At 48.3% G+C, this 19668-nt stretch overlaps 1 protein-coding gene across 4 annotated transcripts in view; it reads left to right on the top strand.

Moving 5' to 3' along the window:
* The first annotated feature begins 2408 nt into the window (after positions 1–2408).
* The window catches only part of KDM4A (lysine demethylase 4A), a 41001-nt gene continuing 23741 nt past the window's right edge, over positions 2409–19668 (top strand). For 2 of the 4 annotated variants that reach the window (XM_061184332.1, XM_061184335.1), the window contains exons 1-11: positions 2409–2505; positions 5159–5335; positions 5961–6136; positions 8556–8670; positions 10225–10418; positions 12492–12541; positions 13268–13371; positions 13777–13914; positions 14626–14876; positions 16021–16220; positions 17305–17699. In XM_061184332.1, coding sequence (XP_061040315.1) covers positions 5198–5335; positions 5961–6136; positions 8556–8670; positions 10225–10418; positions 12492–12541; positions 13268–13371; positions 13777–13914; positions 14626–14876; positions 16021–16220; positions 17305–17699 — 1761 coding nt within the window. In that variant the 5' untranslated portion in view covers positions 2409–2505; positions 5159–5197. Of the gene's footprint in view, positions 2506–2728; positions 2800–5158; positions 5336–5960; positions 6137–8555; positions 8671–10224; positions 10419–12491; positions 12542–13267; positions 13372–13776; positions 13915–14625; positions 14877–16020; positions 16221–17304; positions 17700–19668 lie in introns of those variants that run through there. The other 2 variants (XM_061184333.1, XM_061184334.1) reach the window with 2 other exon arrangements.

The raw sequence follows: 19668 nt of genomic DNA, 5'->3' as shown, positions 1-19668 counted from the left end.
TGCCAATTTGACTTCTAAGTGCTCTGTCTGCATTATCTCATTCAGTTTTCACAACCAAGAAAGGGAAGTGCTATTCCAATTTTAGCTATAACTGAGGATTAGAGAAGTTAAGTAACTTGCCCTAGGTCATACTGCTAGAGTTGTGAAACCAGAAATACCTAAACACTAGAAACCAGGACAGAGAGCCATGAAGACATCAATATTTTGTTTTCTTTTAAAAAATAATTTGCTTTTTAAAATTAATTTTGTAATTTAATTTTAAAAATTAAGGTATTGTATTCATGGAATGTTATGCACAACTTATAAGTGTACAGCTCAAAGCAATGTGAACACACCAGTGTAATAACCACCATCCAGATCAAGAAACAGAACATTACTAACAACACCCCAGACACATTCCTTATATTACCCCCTATCAGTCCCTGTTCCCACCCGAAGGTAAACCCAACTCGGACTTCTTTCACCATAGATTAGTTTTGCTTCAAATGTGAACATTTAAGGGGTGGGAAAGGAAAGATGAGCTTAAAAGGGTGACTAAGATAAACTGGTCAGAATTGTGGGAGGATGTCAAGAGAACTGGATCTAGGTTCCACCTATCATGTGCACACACCAACTGGAAGCTAGTGATACAAAGTAAGAGCAATCCTGGAAAATCCTTTTTGGCAGCAGTGGGAAATGTAACAAGATTAAAATCCTGGAGTAGTTGGTAGTGACAGCAGTGCTAGCCACTGTATCCATGCCCAGGACAGTCAGTGAGGCAAGCTACAGCACCTCATGTTTGGGGGCAGCATTGAGGAGAGTGGTGGGTAATTTGGGGTGATTTTCCTTGTTACGTATACTCCAGGTTGGATTCTTCAGCCATTCTCTGAGCAATTTTCTGAGCTAAGCAATATAATCTGTTATCTAATTTATTACCTTACTAGGTCAAGAGAGAAAACCTTTATAATTGTTGTGAAAGACTATTGGTTGCCTACCCAACAGTCATTCTCTTGCCTTTTTTGAAACAGAACCATGCTTTCTTTGGCGGGTGGGGGGGTGGGGGGCAGCATGTGCCCAGCCCCAGGGTATAAATCACAGTTGTTTTATGTCCATTCCATTCTATGTAATACCATCCTTTTTACCAACATATATTAACTCTCATCTTTACAACAATCCTGCAAGGCAGGTATTATCTTTTCCTTTTTACTCGTGGGAAAACCCAAACTTAGAGGAGCAACTGGTTTTAAACAAGATCTGACTCCATAGCTCTTTTTTTTTTTTTAATATTTATTTATTTGTTTATTTATTTGGCTGCGGTGGGTCTTAGTTGCGGCACATGGGATCTTTAGTTGCGGCATGAGAACTCTGCGGCATGTTCGATCTAGTTCCCTGACCAGGGATGGAACCGGGGACCCCTGCACTGGGAATGCAGACTCTTAGCCACTGAACCACCAGGGAAGTCCCTCCATAGCTCTTTACAGTGCACCACAGCACTACTCATCTGGGAGTAACTTGGTACATCTTTCATGACTCAGGTTGAGGGTATTCTACTTTTCTCTTTGACCTATCAGAGTGTCCTGTCTGCTTCCTTCCCCATCACCCTTGACAATCTGGGGGCTCCTTAGAGCGACTCACTACCTCTCAGGAACAGTTCCTAATGACTTCCAGGAACCCCCTCACCCGCCAGAAGTGTGTCTAATGACTTCCGGGATCTTCTCCCCCCCACCCCAAGAGCTGCTCCTAATGACCCCCAAATCCCTACTCACGGAGGAACTGCTTTTTAATGACCCTAAGGACATCCCCCCTCAGGACTTGTCCTAATGACCCACAGAGCTCCTTTCCCCTTAGGAACTGCTCCTTTCAAGAAATGTCCCGGTTTGCCGGCAAGTGAGGGGGTTCCCAAGACACGGGACTTTCTGCGTTTTAAAAACCGAGACAGTACTGGGCCATCTGGGACAGGTTGGTCACCTTATCAGGAACTCCTTGACCTCGGAAGCCACCCCTAAGGGTCCCCAGCGCACTTTTACCTTAGGTAAGGGTTCTACTGACCCCGCAGAATACTGTCCCCACCCTTTCGTTAGAAACATCCTACAACGACCTCATCAGTGCCTTTACCCTGGCCACCTAGCCCATTTCTAGGCACTCAACTCTTTTAATCCAGATTAGCTACGGGCGGCCAGAAGCCCGCCTGCGATTGGCCAGTTCTGCAATTCAGCAGAGATTGCTCAGTGGCCGCGGTCGCGAGTGGTACAGCGTTTCCTCCTGGCAACAGCCCTAGCCGGCGCTCATAGGCTGAGCCGATTGATGTGCCAATACTTTGGGGCGGCTGCAGAGCGCGTTCATTGGCTGTTTGAAAGCTCCTAGCAGCCCCTGGATTGGTTGACTCTGTGGAGCGCTGTGCGACTGCGCAGAGGCCTACTTTAGAGGAGGCGGAGCTTCGTCCTTCGCCGGCTGGAAAAGCAGTGGGATCGGCTAGTGGCGACAGCAGAAGTCGGGCCTTAGCCCTGCCGGGGCAGTGGGCTTTAAGTAAGAACCAGAGGGTTTTTGAATCCTTTAGGTTTGTTGCTTCTGTAGCCGTGACCGTGAGCTCTGGTGGGGGAGGGGCGGAGGGCGGCCTTCAGCGGTCAGTGATAGGCATGGTTCTCGGTCAATGGGAGCAGGCGCTTCTGAAATGGGTCCTGAGATTGGCCCTTTCCAATCTCTTATAGCCAATGGACGTCGGGAAGGGTGGGCGGGTCTACTGGGTCTTATTTTCTTCTTCCTGCGGCCCGGACTCACTCGCCTAGGCGGCGGGGCCGGGAGGGGCCGGGCGTCTACGCGGTGAGCTTCGGGGACCTTGGGAGCGGGGGGCTACCTTGGGAGCGATACCCGCGGGGGCAGCTGCGAGGGGAGGGGACGGGAGTTTGAGGTGGTTGTTAGCAACAGCTCCCTTTATTGAGTTGTTAAGTACCCGGCCTAGTGCTTAGCGTTTCTCTTGCATCATCTGAGTTAATCACAGCAACCCTGCAGGGCAAGGAGGTTGGGATCCCCATTTTACAGGAGGAGAAACTGAGACTCGGGCAGCTTACACAGCCAAGGTCACACAGCTAATAAATGGCAGAGACTGGATCTGTATTCAGAGTTGTTTTAACTCTGGGGCAGTGCTCTCTTAAACCAGTAGGCTTTGTTGCTGGGTGGGGGGAGGAAGGTGTCAGGGAACGGGAACTTTCCCCAGGGAATAGATTGAGGGAAGGGAATCCTAGGGTAGAAGAAAAGGAATGAGCAATTGAGGTAAGGGCAAAGAAATCAGTTACTCAACAGTTACTGAGTGCCTACTCTGTGCTGTGCATTGTTCTAGGTTCTAGGCTTACAAAGATGAATAAGGCCAGAGGCAGATGAAGCCCCATTAGGGGTTTTGGAGGCCCTACGATGGGCCCTAACACTGTGTTCACATGATTATGTGTCTTTATAAAATTTGCAAGAGTAAGATATTTTGTATACTTTTTTTTAAAGAAAGGGTCTTCAAGATTGCATAAAACTTTAGGTTCCTCTCTACACTTGGATCTGCCCTTGCAAAGGGCTTAGACTAAGTGGAGATTATGCTGTAGGCAGCACAGAGTAATGGAAGGAGCACTAGGAGCACATTACAGGACTGTGGGTAAATTTCCTGGTATGTAAAACAGGCCTTAACAGTATATCTGCCATGCAAAGTTTGACGAGGTGCAGGAAAGCACCAGGGCAGGAACGCACTTTATTTTTGGTGAAATGGAAGCCGGAGAGATGCGGGTACTGGGACTTGTCTTCTCTCCTACCAAAGACAGTTCTACTCCATGCTGTCTTCCCAACCTTTTACTAGATTGTTGGTAGGTTGGACACAGTTACCTCCCTTCTGATCGCTCCAGCTCTCAAGGGGACTCTTGGAGCTGAACTGCCATGGCTTTGGGACCCAGATTGGGGGAATTGAGTAAAGAAAAGGACATACGGTTTTTGCTTCTAAACTGGCTTCTTTTAGCTGGTGTGCTTGGTTCTTATTCAGTCAAAATAGTCTATTGTGTTACCAGGCAATGGGGATGCACCCACTTAACTGAAGGCCTCATCTAAAAACAAAGTAGTATTTATTTCACCTCCAGTCAGTTATGAAGTTTGCCCTTTATTGCCAGTTTATTGCCTGTTTAAATTTTGTCCTTTGAGTTCTGGGTACGGTGCAATTGAACTAGTGTCTAGCTTGACTTCATATAGCAGTGCTGAAACTGCATTTTGGTTTAGATATGAGAATAATTTCACTTCAGGGTTTCAAAAATCATAGCTCAGGCTACTAATATCAGGGTACTCTTTAACCCTTAAACTTCGTAATCTGGTAGCCAACTAACTTTTCTTAGGAATCTAGAATCCTGTTTTAAAGCTTTGCGCTAGAAGGGAGCCCATAGATTGAATTTTATTAAAAAAAAAAATCTGGTTGTAGTGTATTAAGTTTAATACTTAGAAACAGTTAGCAAGGTGTGAATAAGGGAGCAGCTGAAAAGAGAAGGGTAAAATATGGGCGGGGCAGCTGCTTTGTTAGATGGGACCAACAACCAAATAATTATAGTTTCCCTTTTTTAGCTGAAACAATGTCTCCATGTAAGTGAGGTTTAAATACAGGCAATTTTGTACATTAGAATCCTTTAGGCAGAACCTTTTCTGTCCCAGTGTGTCTTACTCATTTAAATGACCTGCCTAGAGGCAGATTCCAGGTGTGAGGTCTTACTGCTGCTTCAGAATTTCTTCATCTTTTACTGTTTTCAGCACTGACATTTCCAGCATTCAATCTTAATTACATTTTATATAATTTTTTTAACATTTTTAAAAATATTTATTTTTGGCTGCGTTGGGTCGTTGTTGCTGCGCACGGGGCTTTCTCTAGTTGTGGTGAGCGGGGGCTACTCTTCCTTGCAGTGTGCAGGCTTGTCATTGCAGTGGCTTCTCTTGTTGCAGAGCACGGGCTCTAGGCACGGGAGCTTCCGTAGCTGTGGCTTGCGGACTCTAGAGCGCAGGCTCAGTAGTTCTGGCGCACAGGCTTAGTTGCTCCGCGGCATGTGGGATCTTCCCAGACCAGGGCTCGAACCCGTGTCCCGTGCATCGGCAGGCGGATTCTTAACCACTGCGCCGCCAGGGAAGCCCACATTTTATATAATTTTATGTTCTTAATGTATTTCTTCAGATTCCTGCCTGACCAAAGTGACCTCAAAAAGGAGGGAAAATGGCTTCTGAATCTGAAACCTTGAATCCCAGTGCTCGGATAATGACCTTTTACCCGACTATGGAGGAGTTCCGGAACTTCAGTCGTTATATTGCCTACATTGAATCCCAAGGAGCTCATCGGGCTGGGCTGGCTAAGGTGGGGGACGGGGCCTTTGGGACTCAGGGTGGCAGTAAGATTTTTCCTAAATGAAGGCTGGAAGAACCGAGTTTTACTGAAAGGCAGGCTTGGTGGTAGTTGAATATTTACTGTCCTATTTACAAGTTAATTCCTTTCGTTAACATCTGAAGTATCTCTTTTTAGGTTGGAGAAGAGCTGCTTAGAATGTTTAAAAGGGAGGAAGAGAGCAGTGTCCCAGGGCCAGCTGCTGTGGTGCTTCCATCTCTTGGTGGAGAAGGGTGTTTTCATCAATCCAACTTCTCTCGTTCTCGGTTTCAGTCTCATCCAGCACTCTGATAGTAATTTGGCTTCCCATGTGAACTTTCTGTTAGATTGAGAGACAATCAACTCTTCAACCTCCTGTCTTGGTGCCCAGATAAGATTCTGAGGCTGAGAATTCCGTACCTTAGATCATTGCAACTAGGCAGCTAGTTGGTAGCAGAACTGGATCAGGGCTAGCATGACAGTGTGACTTGCCGTATTTGGGTGAGCATGGTTAAATCCACATGACTTTTTAGTGGAATCGGCTGTTGGCCTGCACACTTCTTGGACTCTGACCAGCTTGTCAGGTTTCTGATCTCTTTGTTTCTTGTGTTCCCTACAGGTTGTTCCTCCAAAGGAGTGGAAGCCACGAGCGTCCTATGATGATATTGATGACCTGGTCATTCCTGCCCCGATCCAGCAGCTGGTGACTGGGCAGTCTGGCCTCTTTACTCAGTACAACATACAGAAGAAAGCCATGACTGTTCGAGAGTTCCGCAAGATAGCCAATAGCGATAAGTGAGTGAAAACACGTTCCTTCCCACCTGTCCTAGCATCTGGGACCTAATATCTCACGTGCAAAGCAGTCTCCAGGACTGCTGCCATCCCACTGAAGAACAATTTCCTCACCTCTAGCATCTGTCTCTCTGTCCGCTCTTTACATGGAAGCGTTCCTCATCGCGGTACACAGTCACAGTCTAAACTTGTATACATTTTTACATAAAGTAATCCCATTGTTTTTCCTTCAAAAGTAGGATCATTTTCTGACTCTAATAATTTGCAAGGTTGCAAAGGGGAAACTTGGAGTTGGTTCAAGAGGAGCGTTGGCCGGATGTATTGATACCACCCACTTATCAAAAAGTGCCCTTCGTAGTTTAAGTTAATCTCTTCCTTCTGGGTCCTCCTGTCTTTAATCATGTCAAACTCCTCACTACCCCTACAGATGCTATCTCATTTCCTTTGTGACATTAACCAAATGTGAGTGAACTACCAAGCTGGTTGGTGTTTTCTGTCACTCCATCATCATCTGTATGTTCTTGTCTCTGTTGGAAACATCTTTGTTCAGGCCTGCTGTTTTCAGTTGTTTTCCTCTGCTGTTTTTAATATTTTGCTCTCATTACCTCAGATTTACAGAGAATAAGTTGTGTGTTCCCCTTGTTGGGCTGTGACTAGTCCTTCTTAATCCTCTTGCTTGGATCTTCTCCCTTCCCTTGTTACTTCTTCATTTTGTGGCTCCACAAGGGATTCCTCCCTCCCCCTTGCCTCTTCTCCTGAGCCTTTTTGGTCCACGCATATCTTGGTTTCAGCCAGAGGTTTTTGCGGCTCTGCCGTGGAGGCTCGGAGTAGAGCCTCAGCTTGCCAGGCTTCACACTTGGAGCGCTTTATCATCTCACATCAGGTCGCGCACTTTCTCCGTCTGTGCTCTGCCTTCTTTTCCTTTGACATAGCACAGTTCTAAATGTGGGCTTCCAGTGTTATTGGCAGCCTGACTCTTAAAGCATCTCTATTGCTGGTCAACCTGCTGTCTAATGAGAGAATCTGTGTAAAAGCCTGTTGAAGAAGTGTGCCATGCTCTGCAGATGACAGGCTGTGCCGTCTTCATGTCTGCTTCCTAGCTCTGCGGCGTGCCAAGCACACTTGCTTTGTTTCACGTCGGGTTGGCCTCACTCAGGCCCCTGTGCCGTTCTTCCTGTCTCATCAACATATGGTAGGCCTTACCATCTTTCAGGACACCTCTTTTTAAATCAGCCGGTCCTGTGTCTTTTCCCTTCATCTGAAATACAACCAATTCTTACCTTTGATTTCTGTCTGTGTGGTCAGCCAGCTTTAAGAAAACCCAGTAGGGTAGAAACCTAAACTTTTAAAGCAGATCAGTTGGAAGTAGAGTTATTTGTATTTAAAGGGAACTTGAGAGTTCTAAACTTTATTATTCATTAGTTTAACATCAAAATGTAAGGCAGTATTTAAAGTAAGATTTTTTTTTTTCCCACTCATCTCATTATCTCCACACAGTTTCATTTTGGTCTTCCACTCCTTATCGTGTTTTTTTGGCCATTTGAGTTATAGTGTGCATTTTCAAATACCTATTAGGTTTACACGTTATTCTTTTTAAATTGTGTAGTAATTTTTAAGTGGTTTGAATTTTTAAGAGATTTTTTGGGGAGTAAGTTTTCAGTATGTGATTATTGAGCTAAAGAGTACAGATATTTTTAATGGTATTATGTGGGGAGATATATATATATATAGATAGATAGATAGATAGATAGGGGTGTGTGTGTATTTGAGTGTGTGAGCATATGTATACACATGTATTTTGCTAAATGGAACATTTGATGTGCAAAAACCTATTTTTATGTTTTTAGGACTATTTTATATTTTTATTAAAATATTTGGTTTTCAGGCGTGATTATTTGTTGAATGTTAGCCACGCTGCATAGGATGCTGGGAATGTAGCAGTGACAACTGAAGTGAGCCCTCTTGGAGACGCTTCCTTAGAGTGCAGGGAAGTGAATGCTGTTCCAGGGCCTCAGCTCTCCATGTGCTGGGTTTTGGTTGTCTGTGGATACATGGGGATTTGCAGTCTTGGTTCTCACAAGTTTGGAAGCCTATTTTCTCCCTGTGTGGCCAGGCCACTCCTGACGGGTGCAGTGTGTAGTTACAGTAGAGTCTCTTGAAAAAGTGGAGGATATCATCCTCTTAAGGAAGATGGGCTTACATCTTTGTGTACGTTACGTTTTTTGGGCCCAGAACCCACGAAGGGATGTTGAGGGAGTTACTGGGTACTGTATTGGAACCTTGAAGGCCAAGGTTATGTCTCGTTCATTTGAAATGTCTTGCTATCCCTGGAACAGGGGATTGTGTCTTGTGCTGTTCATAATGCCTCATGTATTTAGTCCCTTATAAGTGGCTAACACTTTTTTTTTTTAACTCTTTAAAGGTACTGTACCCCACGCTATAGTGAATTTGAAGAGCTTGAACGGAAATACTGGAAAAATCTCACATTCAATCCCCCAATCTATGGTGCAGATGTGAATGGCACTCTCTATGAAAAGGTGAGACCTCCTGGGATCTCTATGCAGCATTTTTGCGATTTTGTAATTTAATACCATTTTCATCTGCCCAGCATGTAGTGGGCACCAAAAAGCTGTTTTGCTGAATGGGTGTCTGGACAAAGGAATGGCCCACCACCAGGTGATGGGCTGTGCTCACTTAATTGTGGGTAGTTTTGCATGTGACTGAATTTTATTTCTCCCACTCTACATGTGAATTGGATGATATGGTGTTCTTAGCAAGGGCTGTTAGAAGAGTCCGTGGGTGGTAGCTCTGATGAGTTCTAGACAGGGTGGGATCACAGTAAATGAAATGTTGGGGGAGGGCAATGTGGTTTCTGAAGAAAAAAGATCACTGACCAATATAATGAAAGGGGTATATATTTAAGAAGAGAAACATATTTAGATTTTCAGAATCCTCAAACAAGATTCTGTAGCAAAAGCTGTTTTAACAAATTGCATTGGCTTAGGATTTAGTGCTTTTTGGCATAGAGAACAGCCTTAGATATGGTACAAGGAAGAAATATTTGGGACTGTTTTTTGGATGATTAAAAAATCTGTAGGGTGTTTTAGGGATTATCACTCTGATTAATTTATTGTTTTTGTAAATTATTTGAAGGAAGATGTTTAAAAAGTGGATTCCAATTTTGTTGATGACAGCTTTTTTGAGTGGTGGGAAGTGAAGCTTGTAGGCATAAATCCAGAACGTGCTTATAGGAAGTGGGCTCCTCGATGACCTTTACAGCTCAGGATAACATTGTAGACTTTGTACTGAAGACACTGCCCAGTGGAAATAAGGGCTAGATAAGTCACAAATTAGTACAGTTGATTCCCATGCTTTGTATTTTTTATGGTTTGAGAGTACTTTCCTCTTTTGACTTAAGTTTCTTTCTTTTTCTTTTTTTTTTAAATTAATTTATTTTTGGCTGCGTTGGGTCTTCGTTGCTGCGCGCGGGCTTTCTCTAGTTGCGGCGAGCGGGTGCTACTCTTCGTTGCGGTGCGTGGGCTTCTTTTTGCGGTGGCTCCTCTTGTTGTGGAGCATGGTCTCTAGGTGCGCGGACTTCAGTAGTTGTGGCACGTGGGCTCAGTAGTTGTGGCTTGCGGGCTCTAGAGCGCAGGCTCAGTAGTTGTGGTGCACGGGCTTAGTTGCTCCGCGGCATGTGGGATCTTCCTGGACCATGGCCCGAACCTGTGTCCCCTGCATTGGCAGGCGGATTCTTAACCACTGCACCACCAGGGAAGTCCTGACCTAAGTTTCTTTAGCTTCTGTGCAAACTCTTCTTCTTGGGTTTAGAACAGGTGGCTGTCCCTCCTTTTTCATCTTTCATGTACTAGTGTTCAGTGTTGTTCACCAACTGGTGTTTGCCCTTCGGAGGTGTAATGGCGTCGGTTCCAGTGGCAGCTCTGAACAGCGAGTGAGGGGTGCTGTGATCTTCAGGGCCATGTAGTTTCAACATTATTCCCAATCTTTGTTAGGAGTGACAGCTCACCTGTGACCTGCTCTGTGATTGGTGGGTTCAGAGCCTCAGTTTATATTCAGTATAACTTTCTCTGCAGCATGTTGATGAGTGGAATATTGGCCGGCTGAAAACAATCCTGGACTTGGTGGAAAAGGAGAGCGGGATCACCATTGAGGGCGTGAACACCCCATACCTGTACTTCGGCATGTGGAAGACATCCTTTGCCTGGCACACCGAAGACATGGACCTGTACAGCATCAATTACCTGCACTTCGGAGAACCCAAATCCTGGTAAAGTCGGCCTGCACTTGGCACTGGGGCTTCTCAGCTTTCATGTGCCCAGGGAACACCTTGGAATCGGGCAAAATGCAGATTCTGGTTCGGCAGGCTTAGGGTGGGACTGGTGTGTTACGTTTTGTTCCGACTTTCAAGCAGTAAGGTGCTGTTTGAGCTCTGGTGCTCTCCCTGCCCTTGGAGTAGCAGGCGTTAGCGGGCCGGGCACTTGGTACCACAGTATGAAAACAGAAAGGGGCCTGAGTGACTGAGAGCCATGGGGGCTCTCCCACTGCTGTCTGGTTTCTTTTTCTGAACAGGCCTGAGGCATTTCTTAGAGGCAGACTTCCAAGACTGGAGTCACTTCTTCAGATGATAGAAAGCTTTCTTTTCCTCATGGAAAAAATATTTGGTGAGCAGCAGTGTGTGCTTTACTCACGAGGGGACGCAGGACCACGCAGCGTCCGCTCCCTGCTCTCCACCGAGGCCGCCGTCTGGCTGGGGAGAAATCCGAGAAAGCTCTCTCGTTTCTTCCTGTGCCCACCCATCTATCTCAGCATGTTAGCGAAGCTGCTGCCTTCAGCAAAGCAAAAGACAGATGAGGTGCCCACCCTCACGCAGATAGGGGACTGGCCAGGAGAGAGAAAGTGGGAGAAAAGCTCCGATGGGGAACAGTGGTTGTAATAGGTCCACACAGGAAGGTGTGTGAGCATGGGTACTAGAGAAGGCTCCCCTGGAAGAGGGGACAGCTGAGCCGAGAGCTCGCAGATGAGGACATGGCTGGGTGGGGTGGTGGTGGCTTCGGAAGGGGGACTGAGGGAAGGGTGTCTGGGTGGTTGTAACAACACATGCAAAGACTTGAGAGCGAGCACGGCGTCTTGAGTAACCAGAGGAAGGAAGTCCCTTGTGGTTTGCGTGCTGTGCATGAGGACGGAGGAGCGAGGAAGCCGGAGGGGACACCATGGCCAGGCCAGGGGGAGTCGTGGAAACTGTATCCGTCTCCATTCCTTTCCGGTATCTTCAGCCGCATCCTTTCCCAGGGCTTTTCTTTTCTTCTGTCAGATGCTTTCCAGTTTCCAGTCTTGGAAGGGGGAAAACCCTTTTGAGCCTGTGATCACCCCCTAACTACTGTCCCAGTTCCTTCCTTAGGTGGCTAGACTTCTAGACTCTAGCTTTTGTGTCTTCACCATGTTTACTCTGAAGTTCCCTGAAATTGGACTTTCTGTTCTCGGGTCAAGAGGTTTTCTAGTTGCTATATACACTCTTTAGGTCATCTGAAGTGGTTCCTTTAGAGACTTCTGTGCAAGGTTGCCTGATGGATCACAGAGTCCTTTAGGTGACAGACATTTTCCTCAGCTCCTCATCTGTTTTGTTGCATAACAAAGCTATTTGGGATGGGAAGGTTTTGTTGTGGAATCATTTTTAGAATGCATTGTAAGGGTAAGTCAGACTCACTGTGAGTTCCCGAATATAAAGCTTAACAGTTGTGCAAAAGTTTTAAATAGTCTTCTATGTGTTTTTTATTTTTTCTGTTCATTTTTTAATGAAGGGCAATTCCTATGGTGTCTAGATACCCACGGTGGTGGAGGAGTGAGTGGTTACTGGATAATCAGTACACGGTTGTGGAGACAAAGGGAAATGGGCTCAGCACATAGGGGCCAGGTCTCCAGTACCTGATCCATTGTCACCTCGTTTCCCATCTTCCTCCCTCTATCTCATCCCAGTTAGGCCTTTCAGGCTCTGCCAGGAGCACATTAATGCCATCCTCCTCCTTTTTTTTTTTTTTTTTTTTAAACTTTTATTGCATGAACAACATTCTAAAGGAGAGCAACACTGAGTGTGTACCATAAATCCTGGTTCATGGTAAATATTCAATAAATGTCTTGTTAAATGAATGACTATAAAAGATAAAATCGCTCACACTTCTGCGTGTGCTCTGCCCTCCTCTGCCCAAACAGTCTAATACTTCATTTCTCCAGATCCCTATCTAGTTCTCGTGGTTGGGAAGTTGAAAAGTCTGATATTTCAAGCTGTTCTGAAAGGGGGGACGCGCCCCTCTGCTCAGCGGCCGGTGCTTCTGTGTGCTTGCAGGTACTCCGTCCCGCCTGAGCACGGAAAGCGGCTGGAGCGCCTGGCCAAAGGTACGGGGTCCGCTCCGCTTGCTGGGTCAGACCTGCCTGTGAGCTGCGCTCATTGCTCTGAGGTGTCCACTTGCTGTGGTCCTTTCTCAGGCCCACATGTGGGGAGTGAGCCAGACTGCCAGATCGGTTACATATCAGAGCGACTAAAATCAGAGCCTTTTCCCGCTTTGTCTTGGGAAGGGACTTACTAAGTGTTAGACTGTGTTTGCCTCAGTTTTATCATGCATGGGTTTATTTGACCAGGGATAGTGTATTGGTCACATTGGGTCTGGTTCTTTTGCCAAAAACCCAAATCATCAAGTCAAAATTGAATTTTATGCTTTGGTTCTTTTAAGTGGACTCTAACAGATTTGTACCTCTACAGAGCCTATTTCACAAGAGCTTGGGTCGTGTGTGCTGTAGTTGTGTTACTAACAAAAGATTGAGGATCCCAGTGAATGGAGAAAGGCTCTAAATTGTTCAAAGGTCTTTGTGAGAACAGAGGCACCTGGGGCAATCCCCCAAACAGGATTTGATGAATCACCCATGTAACAGCCTACACAGGAGACAGCCCAGAGGTTCGTTGTAGAACCTTAGGATTGACCTGAAGCTAGAAGAATCTGTGGAGATCACATTGGTGATTCATCCTCCTTATCATGTAGATGAGATGCACGGTGTGAGGTGACTCCAGGGTTACAGAGCCAGTGTGGGGCTGTGTGTTAACTGTGCCCGTTTTCAATTAAACAGGCTTTTTCCCGGGCAGTGCTCAAAGCTGTGAGGCTTTTCTCCGCCATAAGATGACCTTGATTTCTCCTTTAATGCTGAAGAAATACGGAATTCCCTTTGACAAGGTGAGTGGATTTTGCACACAGCAGCCCGTGGCTTACACGGAAACCACCCTTTCTGGTGTGTGTTTCACAGAGGAGCTTTATTCTACTTGATTCTCTGTACCAGGTGTGGGCCAGGGCTAATCTGTATCATCCTTTGATCTCGAAGCATTAAAGGTGGGCTACCCCTTCCTGGTGCCAGAGGAGGGTCAAGCCCCCTTGAACAGTGTCATCTGGAGGAGTCATTAATTACAGTCATGGTGTCTGATGTGTAGAGGTTTTGCATGTCACAGAAGACACCAAGTCCCCAGTGGTTTTGTGACCCATCCCTGGCCACTAAGCTCAGTTGTGGCAGAGCTGGAACACAACTTTCCAGGTCTCTAGACGCCTGCCGTTTGCTGCAGCTGCTTCCCGTTTGCTCTTGTTCAGGTGACTCAGGAAGCTGGAGAATTTATGATCACTTTCCCTTACGGGTACCATGCCGGCTTTAACCATGGCTTCAACTGTGCTGAGTCCACTAATTTTGCTACCCGGCGGTGGATCGAGTATGGCAAACAAGCTGTGCTGGTAAGTCCGCTGGGTTTCCTTCACAATAACTGTGTCTAAAAATGACTGGTTGAGCCAGCCAACCTTCTTAGATACACCGGCTGGTGATTAGAACATTTCTTTGAGCTGCTGGAATTCAGAAGCAGAGTGGCGGGGAATGTGCAAAAGTGCCAGCATCTTGTATTCACAAAGAATTTTAAAAGATTTGTTCAGATTTGAGTTGTATAAAATGAGGTTTCCGTGCTTGAGTCCATTGAGCATTAAAACTACACCTACACACTGTGCTATTTCTTGCTTTAGCCACTCTGGGATTTCTCTGTTTAGGAGAAATCTTAAGGGCTTCCTTTTACATTAGGGAAGCAGCAGGGCTGGACGTTTGGCTAGGAGTAGATTCACTCCTGTGCTCCTGGCTTGGATAGACAGCAGAGGGAAGGTGGACATTGACCATCCAGGGTCTAACGCTGAGCCTCATCTCTAACTGTTCTCCATGCGCCCTAGTTAGCGCCCAGGTTGACTCGCCCCAGTGCCATGTGTCCTCCACCCTTTTTTCCCTGCTTCCTTTCATGTGTGAAGGCTCTGCAAGGACGTTATGCCCTCAGCCTGTGAACCCAAACAATTCAGCCTAATCCGTCTTGTGTCTTTTCCCATTCGGAGGGAGGAAATGGGAGGAGGGGGTCGGGGGAGGAGCAGGGAAAGTGTCTCACCTGGAGCTCCTCTGGCACCTTGCGACAGTGCTCCTGCAGAAAGGACATGGTGAAGATCTCCATGGACGTGTTTGTGAGGAGGTTCCAGCCAGAAAGGTACAAACTCTGGAAAGCTGGGAAGGACAGCACTGTAATCGACCACACTCTGCCCACGCCAGAAGCGGCCGAGTTTCTCAAGGAGAGTGAACTGGCCCCGAGAGCCCGGAAGGAGGAGGAGTGCCCGGAGGAGGACGACATGGAGGGGGTTGAGGATGGAGAGGAGGGTGACCTGAAGAGGAGGTAACCCTGCAGCCCTCGGGCCCAGCTGCCTGAGGGAAGCGTGTCTGGCAGCTCCCGTAGCCTGCCGAGAGGCTGCTTCTGAGTGGGGTGTTTGAGCACAGCTGAGGGAATGTTTTTCTTGGTACAGGCCCCAGAATCCTCAGTGAGGTGTTCAGGCGCTTCCTCATGGCTGCCACCCAAGGGTGGTAGCACCTCTACATGGGCCGTAGTCTGCTGGAGCAAGGCTCGCGTGTGTGCGAGGACATGGCTCCCTCTGAGCCAGAGAAGCCAGTTTTCTCATTGCCATTTGAGGGCTTTTTAAAAAATAAATTTATTTATTTATTAATTTATTATTATTTTTTTTATTTTTGACTGCGTTGGGTCTTTGTTGCTGTGCGCGGGCTTTCTCTAGTTGTGGCGAGCGGGGGCTACTCTTCGTTGCGGTGCGCGGGCTTCTCACTGCAGTGGCTTCTCTTGTTGCGGAGCACGGGCTTTAGGCGTACGGGCTTCAGTAGTTGTGGCACGTGGGCTCAGTAGTTGTGGCTCGCGGGCTCTAGGGCTCAGTAGTTGTGGCTCGCCGGCTCTAGAGTACGGGCTCAGTAGTTGTGGCTCGCGGGGTTCTAGAGCGTAGGCTCAGTAGTTGTGGCGCACGGGCTTAGTTGCTCTGCGGCGTGTGGGATCTTCCCGGACCAGGGCTCAAACCTGTGTCCCCTGCATCGGTAAGCGGATTCTTAACCACTGCACCACCAGGGAAGTCCCCATTTGAGGGCTTTTTGAAAAGGAGAGAGTAGTGAAGGAAATGAGACGCGCAAGGGCAGGGGCCAGGGTCCTCGGTGTCTGAGCCAGAGCATCTGTCCTCAGGAACGTTTCTCCTGGGCTGTGTGGGGAAGAAAGGAGGAACATTTATCGGGGACCTGCTATACACCAGGCGCTCTGGCAGGTGCTCAGCACACCTTTTCTTAAGCCTCATGTCAAACCTGTGAAGGGGGTGGTGACATCCCTATTTGCACTTGATGGAACAGGCTCAGGGAGGTGAGGTCCCTGGTCTCAGGTGGCACCAAAGTGTGAAGCAGGCCCTGGCCGTTGATTTTGGGTTGTATGGGGAGGTGTTTGTGTAAGCAGATGTATCCTGGGGCTCTTAAAAAGTTTGCCCTCCTCCTTGCAGCCTGGCCAAGCACCGTATCGGGACAAAGAGGCACCGAGTTTGTCTTGAAATCCCACAGGAGGTGAGTCAGAGCGAGCTCTTCCCCAGGGAGGAGCTGGGCTCTGGACAGTACGATATGGCGGAGTGCCAGGCCGCCCTTGCTCCTGTGAGGCCCACCCACAGCTCCGTGCGCCAAGTTGAGGACGGTCTCACCTTCCCAGGTGAGTTGGTTATGGTATTTTTCCCCACAGCCCTGATCATTCTTTTCTGTGTGGGACGCCACATCAGTGCAGGGTCGCAGATGTGACAAAGGGGAGGCGGGTCTGTGAGCGGATGGTGTGATTGGAGTGTGGGAAGCGCTGTGGTTGGGGTCACCCAGGGCGGCTGAGGAACGTGGAGGAAAGGCCCCCGCCCACCCTCTGCCTGGTGAAGTGCCCGTGAATTAACTCTTACGGAGTAAGCAGCGATTTTCCAGGTAGACAGACGGGGGACGACATAGAAGGGGCTTCCCTGATAGGAGGAGCAGGGGCCCAGGCCCGGAGACGTGTACAAGCGTGAGCTGTTTGGGGAGCTGGCAGTGATTTCCTGTGATTTGAACAAGGGGTGGGAAGGGTGGGAGACGGGTGTGTCACAGGAGCGACCTGAGAAATGGGATGAGACGATGAGACGATAGGGGGACTGCCTGCCGCCTGAGAGTTTGCTCATTGGGAGGCTTGAGAGGCTGTTTGTATTTTAGGAAAGGACAGTGCGGTCCAGTACAGTGTTTGAAAGCGTTCACTAGGACGGTTGTTGAGGATAGATGTGTTAGGAAGGGGCTTGTATCAGTCTCGGGTCAGGCTTGGAGGATCGCTGCGTCGACAGGACCTCGGAGTGTCTGCTGAGAGCCAGTCAGCACTATGGACTTGGACCCTGGGGCCCTGCTGCCTTCTGTTGAGCAGTCTTTCTAGCCTGGCTTCTCTGGGTCTCTACTGAGCTGCAGGAGACTTCTGAGGAAGTGACAGCTGCCACTTAACTGAGTGTCTGCTGTGTGCAAGGCTGTGCTCCCACCTTACACGCAGCAATCTCTTACTTAAGAACCCTGGAGAGAGGTGGTAGTATCCTCAAGTTACAGAGGATGAAACTGGAGGCCCAGAGAAGCTAAGCAGCTCGCCCCAGATCACACAGGGACCCTGTCGGTGGTGGAGTCAGAGTTCAGAGCCAGGCCTCACTTGCTGCCCATGTTCCTTGGTCTTGTCACTCTGCCTTTCTTGAAGTTCAGAAGCACAAGAGAAAGTGGGCTCTGTCCAATGTGTCTGTGTGTTTCAGATTATTCCGACTCCACCGAAGTCAAATTTGAAGAGCTTAAAAATGTCAAGCTGGAAGAGGAGGATGAGGAGGAGGAGGAGGAGGAGGAAGAGGAGGAAGATCAGGAAGCGGCTGCCTTGGACCTTTCTGTGAATCCGGTTTCTTTTGGGGGTCGTCTCGTCTTCTCAGGCTCCAAAAAGAAGTCATCTTCCAGCCTGGGCTCTGGTTCTTCACGGGATTCTATTTCTTCCGATTCAGAAACCAGTGAGCCTCTGTCCTGCCGAGCCCAGGGGCAAACGGGAGTCCTCACTGTGCACAGCTACGCCAAAGGGGACGACAGGGTCACCGCAGGAGAGTCATGCACGAGGAAGAAAGGGGGTGCCACCAGGAGCATCAACGAACGGGAGCTGGCCGAGGTATGGGTGCTGGGTGGGGTGGGGGGCAGGGGGCCTCCTGTGTTGGGGAGAGAGGTGGTTCTGGGGCTGGGCTGCTGCAGAGTCCCAGATGGCAGGAGAGACCCTCAGGATGGACCGCCAGTCTGCAATTGTGTCAAGCAAAAGCCAGGTGGCAGTGGGTCACTTCAGCTTGTTCTTTTGCTCGGAGTTTCTTTCTCTTATCTCTGTGGGACTGTTGTTCCAAAGAATTGCCTTGCAGCCTCAGTGGCCGCCCTCGGTGGATCTTCAGCTGAGTTGGGTGCATCCTCTGCCCCTCCTGGCCTTAGGGGCCAGGATTAGAGTGGCAGTGGTTGCAGGGTTTGAGGGTTGGGGTGAGGTGCCCTTTCTTACCCTGGACTCCCCTGGGAGTTCTCCCTCTACTCCCCTCTTCATTCTTCCCCTCCCAGTATAACACTGCTAACGCAGCATCGTTTTGGAGGCCAGGATGAACTCCAGAGCTGTAACCGTGGACATGTCTGTTCAGGCTTCCTCTCAGGACACACTGTTGCCAAAAGCTCTGTCTTTTGTTTGTTCTGTGTAGAAAGGCGTTTGGTGGGTCTGAGTGGGATACAGCAGGGCCACGTTGGGTGCAGCTGACTCAGGCCTGCCCTGGTGACCTGCTCTCTCCCGAGCCTCGCAGCTTATGGGTAAGTTGCAGCCCAGGCTGGGGGTGGAGTGGGGTCACTGGCAGGTAGTAGAAGTCAGCACAGACTTCCCCGTTCCCTTCCCTTCACCTTTGAAAAATTTATCATCTAAAAGTTTTTATTATGAAACATTTTAAAAGTATATGCAAATAGAATACTGTCACGAGCCCCACGTGTACCCTTGTTATTTTTTCATATTAACAGTTGGCTTGTTGGCTTTATCTTTTCTTTGGCTGAAATACTAACACTTAAAATTCCTCTAGTTTTTTCAGCAGTGCCTTTCTGTGGTTGGTTTTTCCCCTTGTCTTGAACACCCGATGTAGTTTTTCTTTCTGCCTTCTCTGAATCTCGGGCTCAGTTTCTGTAGACCCCCTTTCTCCAGCTGAAGGTCCCCCCTCCCTCTCACACGGCGTGTGGGTATCCACCGTACACCACCGTGCAGCCTTCTCATTGCCTCTGATCGCCGCTCCCTCTGCCCTCCTGTGGCTGCTTCCGCAGGAGAGGGCTCTTCCGCTTGGAAACCAGAACCCCTTAGGTTCCCTGTGGCCGCATCCCAGCCATCCTTCCCAAAGCTCTGTGCCCTCTTGTGCATCCTGCTGTCTCTGCAGGCCACGCTGTCCTTCTCTTGCCCTGTCCTCCTGACTTGGTTTCCTCCAGCTGCATTCACAACCACAGAAGCCGCTAACAATAGCAAGGACTTACTAGACACTTGAATGCGTTGTTCAGACCACATGTTACTGCTGAAGCAATCTTACCACAGAGTCAAGTTTTTTGTGGCTTTTTTTTTTTTGGTGGTGGGGGCAATACATAAATAACGGCTATCTTTTTTCCTCCCAAATTAGGAACCAGTTAAGTTATGGATACAGGAGGCGGGCACATGGCACTCAGAATGCCGCTTTGTTACCAGTTAAAATGGTTGAAGAGAGTGGCTTCTAACCTGTGGCCGAATGGCCCTGCCGCTCATTTACCCTCAATTAGACAGATGACCCACCTAGTCACAGGCGGCCCTGGACGACTCAGACCCCTCTCACAGCGGCAGAGAGTTTCCCACTCACCTTCTGTGTGTTGTGCACACAGGAATGCACTCCTTCTGCAAAAGGCAGATGCCAGAAAATGAAAGCCAGGACTCCTCCCGCGGGAATATGCTGGGAGAGGAGGCTTCTCTCTGACACGCCTCTCTCGTGCAACCCCTGCCCCAAAACCGTAGCGTGTCTTCTTGGTTCTTTTTTGTTTGTGTGTGGACCTCAGCTGCAGCCTGATGGTAATAACTTCTCCACTCTGTCACCTGCCATCTCTCCCACCTCTCC

Source organism: Eubalaena glacialis, chromosome 3, assembly GCF_028564815.1.
Source record: "Eubalaena glacialis isolate mEubGla1 chromosome 3, mEubGla1.1.hap2.+ XY, whole genome shotgun sequence".
Classification (NCBI taxonomy): Eukaryota; Metazoa; Chordata; class Mammalia; order Artiodactyla; family Balaenidae; genus Eubalaena; species Eubalaena glacialis.
The sequence above is the reverse complement of the archived record's forward strand: the minus strand, read 5'-3'. Positions and strand labels throughout refer to the sequence as shown.